Below are 14,510 nucleotides of genomic sequence, written 5' to 3'. Positions count from 1 at the left end.
CACGAGAGCCACGTTCCCTCCATCTTTCTCCTCATGTTGCTCATCCCCCAGCCAGAATCCCATTCCTTCTTACCCCCTAACGCTACTGTTCCTCTTGTCTCCCATTGAGCCTGTTCACCTCACCGGCACAGCAGACACTCATGGATTTGGAGGTTTAGGTTTGGGGTCGTTTTTGTTTTGGTTTGGGCTTTTTATTTTTACTGATATGGTTATGTTTGGGTTGGGTGGTTGGGGTTTTTTTAATTGCTTTCCTGACATATTAGCAAATTCAATTGGTTTGCAGAGTAGTCAGAGGAAGGAAAGTGGCTGGAAAGTGTGGCTGGAGGAGCGGGAGGAGCGAGCAGTAGTCCTCCCTTGCTCCCGAGAGCGGCAGGCTGGGGCTTTCCAGCCCTGGCACTGCCCAGCCACCGGCACAGGCGGCTTCACCCCCTGGCAGCAGGGCCGACGTCTGCCCGCGCCTCAGGAGATGGGAAGCAACTGATGCAACCTGCACAGCTCCCATCCTGCGGCCTGCAAACAAGAGGCTGGTCATTAGGGGAACCTGCTGAATGGCTTCACCACCTCCGGTCTTGTCCCTGCCTCTTCTGCACACGCACACACCCCTGCCCCAGCTCCAGCAGAAAGGTTTTCTCCTAAGGTATTCCTACTTCAGCTCTGCCTTCTAGACCAAACCATCTATACTTTCAAGGCCTCCACCAGCAGCACTTGTACTCGGAGGAACAACACCTGGCACTAAGCATTCACAAAAGCTGTCTGCAAGGCCCTAATTTTGCCCTGCAACCCTGCCAAGGCCCATAGACCCAAACACCACGACTGCTCTGTGCTCTCAAAGAGCATCAGAAAACCAGAATCACAAGTTCACCTTGCTGTGGACACAATACCCATGTGGGTTTTGTCACTTTCCCCAGGATTTGGCCCTGGTTATGGGGTATTTGTTTTCGCTTAATGGAACAGAACCGAACTACAGGACAACTAAAGCTGGTTCTCAGAGCCCTGCTAAAAATTCCCCACACAGTTGGCTGGGTAGGATTTAAAACTCCGCACTATTCTTAGAAGTGTGTATCTGCAGCAGTTGGAAAACGCTGGGTTGCAAGCAACGCATTCCACAACACATTTAAGGCTCTGATCCCGAGTATTTCAGACTTTGTGGTTTTATTTATTTCAGTTTTCATTTAAAAAAAAAAACCAAACACAATCCTATCGCTTAATCTAGACACCTGAACACATTCTATTAAGAATCTCACATCTACTATCCCCACAGTAATAACACTTAAACTATTCACTGAAGTGTGATTTTTAAATGACACTACAGAGTTTGTTAAGGCTGCTTAGGAAAACCTCCCACGTTCACAGCTTCAGAAAACATTTCCAAAATACATGACGCCAAGAATTGACAAGTGTCTGGGAACATGAAAAAGGCTGTAAAGAAAGTGTTTAACTGATTAAAAAATAGTCAATAGACTTTGTCAAAGTTCACTGTGTAATTTTAGAAAATAGAGGCAAGATGATCCATACTTAGCACAATAGCATTTATAGCTCGGCTCCACTGTGCGTATAGTATACACCCCTATCATGGAAGGGACAGCGGAGCCCGTGCTGTATTCTAAAACTTCTTTATAATATTGAAAGATATCTGACAAGCAGATTTATTATAAAATTATTAAAATAATAAATGTTTTGAAAACAATTAAAGGCGATGATCAACAACTGTTTCTTTACTTTGATTGTAAAGACTTAACATATTCATAGTTGTGAATAATGACAGGAAGGGAGTTGTACCAACAGAAACATAATAGTTCAAGGCTTTTCCTCCCAGGGAGTCAGGGTGTGTGTCTGCTCAAACAAGTAAAGAAGATAGAATTTAGTTTCATAAAACTGCACAAACCTAAGGTACTCCGATATTGTTTTGCTTCAGAGAGAATACCCAAGAAATCCACAGTTAGAAGACCTCCCTAGTAGGGAATTACTTCTCCAAAATCGGCCTTCAAGGCAGAATTTTAATCCTTCCTGAGAGCTTGCAGAGGTTTTGTTACAAACTTCCTCTAAGATCCTAAAAATGTATGCTTTTTGAAACTATTTCTAAAATTTTATAATTTGAGATAATGATAGAGGGACATGAGGCTTTTTTCTGCACGCACACACCCTCACACCCCAATTTATCCCATACCTTCAAGAATCCTGGCTAATATAAACTGGACTCTGACTAAAGTATAAAAGAAGGTATCTTAAATTTTATTCACCTGATAAGATCATTAGATAAGGTCATTATATTGAAGATTTAGTGACCAACAGAAACAGAGGCTAGAAAGCTATAGATGCATGAGCCACAGAAGGAAAGGAAGAAATGAAAAAGTCTTCCATAGACATGCTACACATGACTAGCCTGGTAGTATATGTAACCCTAGATGCAATATTTAAACTTATACAAGTACTCAAAGATGCCTAATATTTACTAATAATTATATTTTATATATATATTTGCATATACACACATATTCATGTATATAAAATCATATTATGGGAATAGGTTTTAACTTCATCTCTCTAGGTTGTCCTCACTTCAAAGTTTTTTTTCCCTATTATTAACACACACATTTTTCATGAAACACCTTCCAGCTTAGCTTGGAATTTATGACTTGATGGATACATGAAAATATGTTATTTATAATATGAAAGAAATCAGGCTAAAGTAAAATAAATTTAATTCAATACGTGCTGCTTCTAGCTAGTATTCTCTCCCTGGAGTTCAAGCCTTTTATTTACTGAGGGCTGTTTTCCATCACAACTGTCTTAAGCTTTTTAGCAAAGAAAAAAAAAACAAAACAGAAAAAGATCACAAAAAAAATAAATAAGTAGCACCATGATGAACCCCAGAAGAGTTCTTTAGCTGGTTGTACCCCAGACAAAAGCTGTTTGCTGCTTATTGTGAACATTAATGCACTGTTGACTGAAACAGCGGGAAGTACATTCAGACTAATGGTGGAAACGGCCTTCAAAACCAGCCTTTGAGTGACACAAATGAACCTTGCTTCTTTTGGGAAGTAACATACAACTACAGAGAAAGTCTCTAAAAAAACCCCAACACATTTTGGAAGCGACTGCCTAAAGGCTTTAGTTGTCTAATTGTATGCCTTTCATCTGAAATAAACAAAAGGGGTTTTAAGACCTTCACATTTCTACTTCTTGTTGGCTTATTTTTCACCTTTTAAATGCAAAATCTTGGTTCTAGCTGGAGAAGGGGCCATTTCGGAATCAGCTGAGGCATCCCAGACACCAGACCTTTGGGTCAATTGACAGAATGCTGCAGTAGGCATTTTCCATGAAGGATTTTCCATAAAATTTACCTCTTCTCCATTCCTCTGCTGTCAGAGATTCAAGGCTACATACAGACAGATGCACAGTGGCACTACATTTGCTCTCTGTAAGAATACAAAATTCACTTTGACACCAAGACCAAAACACCCTTTTCCTGCTTCAAACACAGCTGCAGAAGGCAGCTCATCATGAAGCAAAATAATCAGACAAGATGCACCAAATGGTGATTCATTAACTCAGTAACCACCCTTTTCCAGAAAATAGAAGCTAGTTTTCCACTGATAACAATCTGAGCAACTCCCCTCACTTCAAACTCGCTTTTTCAAAAAGTGAAAGCTTCTTGCTCCTTACCTTTAATGACATATTTTGTCTTAGAAGTTCATTACTATGATGATCTGTAACTCACCGTACATGTTAGGTTAATGACTGGTTTTGAAAGAAATCACAGTGAAATGAGTAAGAGTAGAGCTGAGGATGGTTTTGTTTGTGGAGTACAGCCAGTGACGGCCACTGCGGTTCTGAAGTGTCAGGATTTCTCTGTGCCAGTATTGACTTTGCTCCAGAAATGGACAACTTCCATTTCCAGCTGTGAAAGTGCTTCTGTGGCCCTCCTCCTAGATTTTGGTTCAGGATATTGAATGCTTCTAAATTCCCACCTGCTTTTCTGTATGACTTCATAATGAAACTCTTTCAACTTGTGCTTTAGATTCTCATGATTATTCCTACATTAGGTTCCCAGCGCAAGATGGAAATAAACAAAGGAAGAAGTCAAGCCAAAAGAATACAACCTGTATGATTCATGTGATACAACAAACATTTTCTGCATAACTCGGAGAATCTGTTCTACCAAAACAAAAAGATACAGTTACCAGTTACAGAAACACAACCTAACACATTATTCTTCCAAAAGTTACCCTTTCACACACATCACACCACCCCCACCCCCCCCCTTTCTTAAACTTGCAGGATAGCTAGATAGTTTCCTCTGGATATATTTCTGGTGGTAAAGTTATGAAAAACCTTGTTCTAAGAATCCTGCAGACTGAAAACACAACTGTTCAGGTTCACTGATCTAACACATAACATTGTGGGTACTCCTGCTGGTGAAGCAGGCCTAAGGGGAAGAAAAAATGACAGCTGGTCCATCTCTTGTCTTGCACATAAATCCCATTTAGAATAGGATTAAGATAACTGGAAAACAGCCTATTGACTGAGCAACAAATCCTGCCTAGCAAGGGGATATATTTGATGTAAACAAATTAAAATGTTTAAAGCAGGCTTTAAATACTTTCTTAATAATGGTCACTTAAAAAGGTAGCTAACATTTTAGAAACCATCTTCAGTTTACTTTTACTTCAGTTTACTGGGGCTTTAGATTAGGGAAAGCCAAGTTAAATATTTTTCTGGTCTGTGAATATATAACATCCACAAGTAAGGTTTATAAAAGCATTTAAATAATTTTGGAGCACAAAGGAAAATATTTTAGATCACAAAAATTCAGAGTTATGCAATCCCATTGATTCTGATTTGAATTTGAAATACTGATTTCATTTCTCCACCCATTAAGAATGGAATCTCATTTGTATCCTAGTACAGATTCTGGCCGAAACAGACTTTCTTATTTCTAATGTAATCATTTGCTGCTTTAAATATTTTTATAGATTTTGAAGTCTACATACGCACTTAAATTTTAAGATGGACTCTGCAGAAGACAAAGATGAAATAAGTTTAGGGTTTTTTTTTCCAAAACATAGTTAAGTGGGCTATACTAACTTATGAAAGATTAAACAGGAAGACGGTCTCTCTATTGGCTTCAGCAGCAAAAATATATTTAATTCAGTTGAGTGGTTGAACTTATTCTCAAACCCACAAACTGAATCCATTTAAATTCCCATGTAATCTGCCTTTTGATACACACTTGCCTTTGAACTTCACATTTGCTTTTATGTGGTAATTTTTTACATTTCAGCTGCTGACGAAAGGAGGCATACATTGTTTTTTAAAAAAACTTCATTGGAGAATAAAACACGGGGTCTTCACAAGTTTGAGCAAAACCTCTGGGTGGATCACAGTATAAACAAAACATTAATGCATCCTTAGTCCCAGTATAGAGGGGGTAGCCTGCTTGTACATACAGATGAGTGATGACATACTAGAAAGCTGGAAATTGAAATTAAATATTGATTCATATTGAATTATAAGGATGTAACTTCACCATCAAGTGTTCAAGTCTGTAGCACAGAATTCGCTAGTATAGTGACCCTGATTTGCCACCAAGATTCAGGTCACTGTACTGACATGTAAAGTAAAACCCCTCACCAAATCCTGCTGAGTTTAGTCATCTCAGTGAAATAGCAGGAAAAAAACTCCAAAGATGCTGACTGAGTCTCCCGTTGGTGTCCTTACAATGACTTAAGTTACACAATACTGAGGGTAACAAAGGGATTCCAGGTTCACATTATATCTTTATGCTGTTTGAATTCAGCTTTATCTTGCTTAGAATTTTTTCCACAACTGGATTTTGCTAGAGGCAGTTCCACTTGTTTTTCAGGTTTCCTGGATTGATTTTGGAAGGCTGACTCCCACTCATATAATTGGAAAGGTCAAAACATATGCCATCCCTTAAGGAGCATAATGCTGTTTTCAGCAGAAGTCCACAGCAAAAAAAAAACCCCACCCTTCAAGTCAGCTGAATGGAAATTCAGCATGAGCGCCACTGGCATTTTAGACTCATCTTGGTAACACTCAAATGATGATCCTGAAATCCTTACTTAGACAAAGCTTCCCTTGAGTCCTAGATAGCTGACCAGTAATTGCATTACAGATTAACAGTTGCATTCAATGACAGACCTCATTGCTTAAAGTTTATTTTACTTCAGGTTAGAAGTTCTTAGACATTCGTCCAGCTATGAATACAGCTTCTCCAAAAATTTCACTTAGGAAACTGAATTAAAACTGCCATCTCAAAAAAACCCATGCCATCTACAGTGCTAACGTTACAACAGTTTAAAAAAAAACCACAGGTAAAATAAGTTTCATAAGAAAGAGGAATACTTAATAAGTTTAAAATACCAGTTTATCACCAGAAGCATACACAAAGGGAAGAAAGAGAAAGAAAGAGAAATAGGAATGTAATGTTTACTTCTACCATGGTCCTGGAAGATTTGGTTTTGGGCATTTAACAGTTAAAGAAGCAATGGCACGCTAACTGAGCACATTAAAACAAAGAGTTGGCAGCTTCTGAAGGAAAAGGGCTTGTGCTCCACTGTTCCAACTTGTCAGTCAACTCATGCCAGCACTCTCCACGTCTGCCTTTCCTACACACCCTCATTACATGTGTCTGTCTGGACTGATCTGCTCATCTGTTCAGGGACTCTCCTAACAAGTCAAAAATTCTGCCTTCTCTCTGCTCTGGAATTGGATCAAATCACCTCAGATTTTTTTGTAGCCCCACCAGGAGGCTTTTTGCTTATGGTGTCATTCTGTTTTCCTTCACTACTTGTCTGTTTTTGATTTCTAGAATGGAGGAAGCTGAATTGCTGAAAGAAAGATTCCAGGCCATAACAGTAAGTACTTATAGTTATACCTCACTACTGGGGGTGGGGTGGGGGTGGGTTGTGTGTGTGGAAAAAAAAAAAAAAAAAAAAAAAAAAGGCTTAGAAGAAGCATTGTGTTAACAAGCTACTGTATGTTTTCTGAAGAATGATTTATTTCAGGACAGAAAAAGAAAGTCACTTCTGTCTGCTTAAAATTGTTACGTTTTAATCCTGGTTTATAAGCTATTGCTTTAAGACGGCAGTTGCCTGTACTGCCTTTATTACGGGTTGTATTGCACTTTGAAATTAAATTCAAAGCAGTGAAAGTATGCATGCAAATCACTGCTGGACAGTCTGAAATACATATTACTACCATCACAACTGAACGTTTGCCTGAAGGACAGCAGGTCAAAAGGCAGCTAGAGAATTCCAGAACAAATCAATTTTCCCATTGCACAACAAAACTGAGAGATGAAAGATTTTTAGTTTTGCGCTGTGGGATTAAATACAGTTTCTGAATTATTGATGATCTATCATAAATATTGCTGCCTGACAAGTAAAAAAGGACAAGGTTGGATTCAGCAATTTTATATCTGTCAGTTGGAGGGGGGGGAGGGGAGAAAAAAGGACTCAGTGGAGTTTATGCTGAAGATGTTAGAAAACATTTTCAGCTTCTTTTCTAAAGGGAAATCTGATTCAAAGATTTATTACGTTTTAAAGGAATTACTGAGCTATTTTTTAAAGGAATATAACCTGATGTAACAAAACCAGCTGAATCTAAATTCACATCTGATTTTATCTCCACTGAAACCTATTCAGTTACAAAAGAATAAACCTGAAACCAAATTTGGCCCTTTGGGGTGAACGGAAAACTGCAGAAGGAACGCTCACTGTCACAGGCAAACTTAAAAACAAATAATGGTAACAAAGGTAATTTTCACACTTAGCATGATAGATTAGTTGTGAATGGCTGAATAAATGGTGGGCAGAGTTAAAAAATAACCTCATTGAAACCAAAATAAATGTGATCAGGCATAGCTGGAAATCTACTGGAGCTGAATAGTTTGGGTTTTAATTTGGTTAGGTTTTAATTATGACACTCAATAAATGCCAACAGGCCCATTTATAGTATTTACTTGAGACCTAACTCAAGCCCACAATAAGGTAATTTGAAATGTTTTACAGGGTTTAGAGTATGTTTGTTTGCTTAACTGTAATGGTATTTGAAGCAGACTCATAACCCGGACTTTGTCTCTAGCGTACAGGCTCAAATGATAAGAAATATTTTGGCGCTCCAGGGAAGTCCAGGCCTGGCAGTGGATTATACTTCCTGGTACCTAGGGAGGAACGGGGCAGCACAGTCCTGGGGAAGACTCCTATGAACCTACTAGGGGCTTAGTGTCCTCTGGCTGCATCTTTGTCTCCAGATGAATACTGGAGAAGTATTTTATTAAGAAACTGCGGCAGCGTCCAGTGTCTTGCATTACAGGAAATGGGAGAGTGTATTTGGGTTCTGGCCATGACTTCATCTGTTACACTTGCTGCCTAAAGGAGCTATTTGCTTTCTGCTTTCATCAGTTGGGAGCATTTAATTGAAACAGCGTGCTTGTTACAATGCACTGCAGAAATGAAGGAGCCTAAATAAGGTGAAGTTATCATCGGGTTTAAGAATCTGCAGAACGAGTTGTTTAAGAAAACAACATGTTACAATTACGAGTTAGTTGGTGGCTCTGGGAAATTTTGTCCCAAGCAACATACCTGGGAATTTCAAATGCTACCTACAAGATGTATGTTGTAAGGGATCTAACAGAGGATGGCAAGGGGCACTCAGAGCAGCGAACAACTACACTTATGCTAAAACTCAGTTGGTTTCTGTTGTTAGATGCCTGGCTCCTTTACAGAATTCTGGCTCTCACCAAGCCACTAGGAGTTTTCAAATTCTTTTTCATATCTTCTCTATGTAACAAATAAAAAAGGACAACCCCCCCCAGTATTATTATTATTATTATTATAAGATTTTGATACTCCCATAGCTCTGAAAAGGAACTGGTTTTCTCTGTTGTATAGCTTCGACCTGCTGCTGGTGTATATAGAATATAAGTAGTAAAAAAATCAAATGCAGCCATTTCGTTAGAGACTGTTGTATCTTAAAATACAGGTGCTTCAGCACTGGCTGTGGCAAATGTTGAGACAAAACAGTCAAAGAGGAACCTTAAGCTTAATCCCTTCTCATCAAATTCTTCATTCTATAGCAAAACTAAAATTATAGAAGATTTTAAATTGTGATTAAATATTTGAATTATGACATTTTTGCAGCCTCATGACACCAGACTAAAGTGTCCATAACTCCAGATAAGACCCCTCAATAACCAAGCAATAACCAATACCTCCAGAAAAATCATATAAAAACAAAACCACACCAGCTAAAATATTAGCTGCTCCATTGGCTCTGACAGTACATGGCATCTGCCATGGGACCAAGCAGACCAACACTGGCACCACTGTGGAACACTGACACCAACTAACGGACTTGGCACACAAGATACCTAAGCAAGACACTGCTCTGTAGATGTGTCTCCCTTCCTTTCAGAGAGATCCAGTTTGGAGCACAATTCTTTTCTGTGCCAGAAGTCAGGAAAGATTCCGACATGTTTCAGTAGGAGTGAAAATTAGGACCAAGGTTCGTCTTACCTTGCATTGATGCACGACAGAGAGGAAGGTGTGAAGGTGCTCTTTCATAAAAAGCAAATCTTGCCCACATTAACAAGACCATAGTAAGCGACGATTAGAGTACTTGTGCCAGCAACCTGATTATCTACAGGGGCAGAGTATGAGGTTTAGTAGAAGCATGGATCCCTTAGCTATCTAGGAATAAACATTTATTCCATTAGATGTCTAGCCAAAGCTTTGTACAGCAAGACAAGATTTGCAGACAAAGCCTAGCAGAATACACTGCAGGAAGTGTCCTAACAGGTTTTAAAAATTATTCTGACAACACAAGGTTCAAAAATGTTCCTCATACACCTTCCCTGAATTTAGCTTCTGGCATTAGACCTTCAGATTTCTTTGACTATATATATAAAAGATGATTATTTCAACCTATTTAATCTGGATAATTGTGTGATGGATGTTTATTACCAACTAGTGAAACTAAAACATGCTAGAACATCAAAGGATACAAGTAGAAAACTTGTAATATATAAAAAAAATCAGGTGCAAAAGAAATCTAAACCTCTAACAGCAACAAAAAAACCCCAAACAGGTAAAAGTTTCATTACTGAGTAGGTTCCTTATTATACAGTTAATTTAAAATGCAGTTATTTGGGCCTTTATGCTCTAACTTCTGTCTGCACAATATTTTTGTGTACCACTTCTCATTTCAGAGTGCCCAAACTCTTATTACACATCTCTGCTGGTACAAAAATAATATTTAAATTGACTTAGAGTATTTTTTAATAGTATAAACCAGGTAAGAGTTCATTCTCTGCCTAAGAATCTTATCCAGAACTTTAGTAAAGAGTAAAAGCAGTTAACAGATTGCTACAACTCTTAAAGAAACACAAGCTCTTGTCACACTTGGCTCATCTAATGATGGGTTATTTAAAAGCCATTAATTATACAATGAGATCAGGAATATTTCCAATTAAGGAAAGGTGTGAAGGCCAAAGACCAGATACTATGTCTCCAAAACCAAGAGTGGCTGAGTAAAATCCAGCATAGCAGCTCTTGGATAAAGTCTCTAAAAAGGGCCATTGCAGAAAAAATTACATATTGTAGTGATCCTAAATCAGTTGCTTTGTTAGCTGTATTGAAGAGCATAGGCAAAACTCAAAACCACTACAGAGATGAGGGTAGCATGTATCTTGAGGCAAGATCCCTACCTGCCCTGTTTGGTGTATTAAAGAGGCAGACTAACACCATCGAGGAAAAACAGTAAAGTACAGATAGTGTTTATAGGTGGCTGCTGCACTTCGCAGACTGCAAGGCAGAAGAGGTCACTGGCACTCATTCCCCTACCAAGCCCCAGCACACCCCCAGCTGTGCTTGGCCAGCCTGCAGTCCTGCCCTCCACCTCCACAAGGCTGGGTGGCTCCTTCTGCTTCCTGCCCTTCAGCAAAGTGTCCCTATAGCCTGTGGCCACACTCCTAATTTCCAGTAACAGTCAAGTGATTCAGCCAAGCAATGCTGCTTTTCCTATTTCCAAACCCCAGATCCTAGGGAAACAGTGGAGAACAGCTCCCAGCCTTGCACCAGCCTTCCTTACCGACCTTCTACACTCCTTATGCACAGCTAGTTCCTCAGGTGGGCAGAAAGGGCAAGCCTATTCCTAAATTTGTGAAGAATTTAACTCCTTCCTAAACCATACTTGTCTGAAAACAGCCTTAAAAACCCTGTCAGTAATCTGTTCTTAATTGAAAGGGAAGGGGGCTTAGCCTCCAGCCAGCAAACACTTCTGCACAAGACAACAGATGATTTAATTTACTCCCCTAAAACATACCAATACACAATAAGAAATAAATGCAAAAGTTGCCATGATCAATAACAGAGTTTTTCAGCAGTAAGGCTGACCAAGAAATTAGCCTATTAATACCAATTGTAAAAGCTAGTTTCCTTCGGCATTTCTGTCCCACCGGCTGCTGAGGGCACCAAGTAGTAAATCAGTGTTTGGCCTCATATAGAGGAGCCACAAGGATACTCCACATGACAGCACCTATGCAAAGACACAAGAGGCTCAAGTGCTGATGCTTTCAGAGACTGTTCACCCATTTCCTTTTCCATAATCTGTAGCAGCATGAAGGTGGCACTATGATAGATCAGTACTACTTGAGTTTTTCCTTCTAAAATTCAGCAGCTGTGAAAAGAGCCTTTGCACAGACAAAAAAATACTTTTTTAATTGAGAGGTAACAACAACATATATGAAGCATACTATATTTCTCTGTGTTCATCTTTATCACTGTTCGACTAATGAAATAAATTTCTAAGCCTTTGTTTATTCCTGTTTATTCCAGCTATTAGCCACAAAATACACAAACTGAGTGCTGGATTCACCAGCAGCTCATTTCATTTAGTGATGTATCACAGCTGCACAGTGTAGCTTAGATTCTTTCCTCTCCTAAATGATGTGTGGGCTGCCTTAGGAATTTTGGTCAGCACCCATTTCTAACCTCATTCTGCATGTACAACTGTGCTGAAATGATATTTATTTCCCTACCCTTCCAAAGGGTAAATTATTTTTAATTTGGATCATCTCTGCTTCGGGGTCATTAACATGTTTAAATGTACTTCAGAGAAAGAGTAATGGAAACCATAACTGCATAGGACATGAGCTGTTGCTACTAAGAATTATGCATTGCCTGGGCATCATACAAGCTTTAAAATAAGGCCTTATTTGCATGGATTGATTTCACTCTACTGAACAACATTTAAACAATTTTTTTAGCAACAAATCATTTCTCTAAAAGTATTATTGTTCTTTTAATTTGTAGGACAAAAGAAAACTGCAAGAAGAAATTACACAGAAACGTCTAAAAGTGGAAGAAGAAAAAATGAAACACCAACATCTAAAGGTAAGTGTTGGATTTATGTAACTAAAGATAGCCTCAAGCCATTCAGCATGAATAAAGGTTTTCAACTTTGGCATGCAAATCTTCATGCATTTAAGTCATGCTTTTACTGTCAAATTTTCACAGCTTTTTGGAGTCTTACCAGGACTCCATTTGACTTTAATAAGCATCACCCTTTGAAAAAAATTACACTCAGGAGGTAATGTTATTTGATCACTTTCATGGCATAAAATGAGATCATAACCAGGAATAACTCACAGCTGAAAATTAAGCCTCATATTTCAGACTGGGTGTGTTCACTCAATTCCACTACAGCAACCTCACTTCATACAGGGTGCAGCACAATCATGAGGTCTAATTTGACCTTTTCCTGGGAAAAAAAAAACCCAACAGCAGCCTATTTTTATTTGGCTATAGTCTTTTATCAGCTTGTTTAATGACTCTTTGTTAAGGTAATGCTGTTTCTTTGTATATTTTAACAAAAAGCGCATAAATGCTGCAAATATTGTCCTGAAATATGGCCTGGTAAACTCAGGATTACAAAGTCCAAATTACCAAGAAGCTAAAACATCCACCTCTGCAGACACTTGAAATTGTAGCAATTTCTACCCAGCACCACTATTCTTTAAATGTCTATTACAACTTGGCAGTACATGTAATTTAGGGAGATGAGATGAAATCTATGCTTCTAGAAATACGCACAACTTGGTGTTTTACACACCTTTTTAATTATGTGAGTGGATAAACAGTTCCGAGAAAAATATGTTGAATCCAATACCAGGAGCATGGCATGTCTCCTTGAGCAAATATGGGAGAAGCATATTTAGAAAAAACTCCTTTTCAAAAGAGACACCTGATCCTGGGTTTCATCCACCCTCTTCTTTAGTGTCAAGTAAAAAAAAAAAACAGAAGTTATGATAAAGTAGTTCACTGGGCCAGGCAAGCCAATGCAAAAGTCACCCATGTCACTAGTTTTACTGGAAGGTATCAACCAAAAGGATGGGCTTGACCAATTGCATAATGTCTTGCCTAAAACAGAGGAGAGTATCTTTTCCAAGTCCTGTAACTAATGAGCAGTAAACATGGGACTCTTTCCCTCCATCTTAGTACATGATTACACTGAGTACTGCAACTTGTGTTTCAAGTTTCTATGCCTATAAATTCAGGATGACTCTTTTGCCCTTCTTTTATGGGTAAACTGATCTGTTCTATATAACCAGCCAATACTCACCACTGCTGTGCACAGGCAGAGTCCTAGGGGCAGCTTCCTTACAGATTTAGTACATGCCTTCAGCTAAGATTAATAGGTACAGCATAGTTAAACAGTTAAGAAAACAAAACCCCACGTTGCACTTATTCTGAAGACGTTTTATGGAATTTCACAGAAGCTAAACACTCCCGGAAAAATATTACTGAAATGCTCTTCCTTTAGAAGAGGGCAGAAGATGTGATTTTCTTGCCAGTTCTATGCAAAAATCATACAGCTATCAGCCTGTTTATGTCTGATTAAAATCAGTCATATTGCATAGAAGCCAAATCAAGGATCTGTAGAGGAAATTATTCACTTGACATAGAGGGATCAAGTGTACATATGAAAAAAAAGGTGTATAAATACATACATATTATTAGCTATTTGGAGCACCCAAGTGGAGACTAAGACAGGCACCTAATACCAGATGCAGCATCACTATATGAACATCCTCTGCTTGATGCCGTAGAAGCCTTGTCCTTTAATGAACATTTATGCTTCAGCCTAATTCAGGTATCTCAATGGAGGCAAACACCACAAGAATCTAGTGCAGAAAATTCTTTAAAACAGATTTAGACTTCTAAAGTGTTTAGACACTTCAGTAAATTTTATTGAGGGCTCATTTCCCTAGTGAGTCAGGTTGATTTCACTCATTTATACGCCTACCAGTTGCGCATGGTGAAACCTAGAGCTCCATGACCTATTCAACATAACTCGCACCTGTCCCTTAGGAAACTATTGCAGGTTAGTAAATCTCACTCTCATATAGATGTTCCTGTTAGCTGGGTATCACTATCCTGTTCCTCATTTTGTCCTTCATTCCTATTTATAGCCCTTAGCCACGG

General features: G+C 38.8%; 1 protein-coding gene across 2 annotated transcripts in view; it reads left to right on the top strand.

Moving 5' to 3' along the window:
• The window catches only part of PALMD (palmdelphin), a 58,689-nt gene that overhangs the window by 22,323 nt on the left and 21,856 nt on the right, over positions 1-14,510 (top strand). Inside the window, exons 2-3 of one of the 2 annotated variants that reach the window (XM_055815095.1) lie at positions 6,836-6,881; positions 12,339-12,419. In XM_055815095.1, coding sequence (XP_055671070.1) covers positions 6,836-6,881; positions 12,339-12,419 — 127 coding nt within the window. Of the gene's footprint in view, positions 1-6,477; positions 6,882-12,338; positions 12,420-14,510 lie in introns of those variants that run through there. The other variant, XM_005237255.3, reaches the window with a different exon arrangement.

This window comes from Falco peregrinus, chromosome 10 (assembly GCF_023634155.1).
Source record: "Falco peregrinus isolate bFalPer1 chromosome 10, bFalPer1.pri, whole genome shotgun sequence".
In the NCBI taxonomy this organism is placed as follows: Eukaryota; Metazoa; Chordata; class Aves; order Falconiformes; family Falconidae; genus Falco; species Falco peregrinus.
The sequence above is the reverse complement of the archived record's forward strand: the minus strand, read 5'-3'. Positions and strand labels throughout refer to the sequence as shown.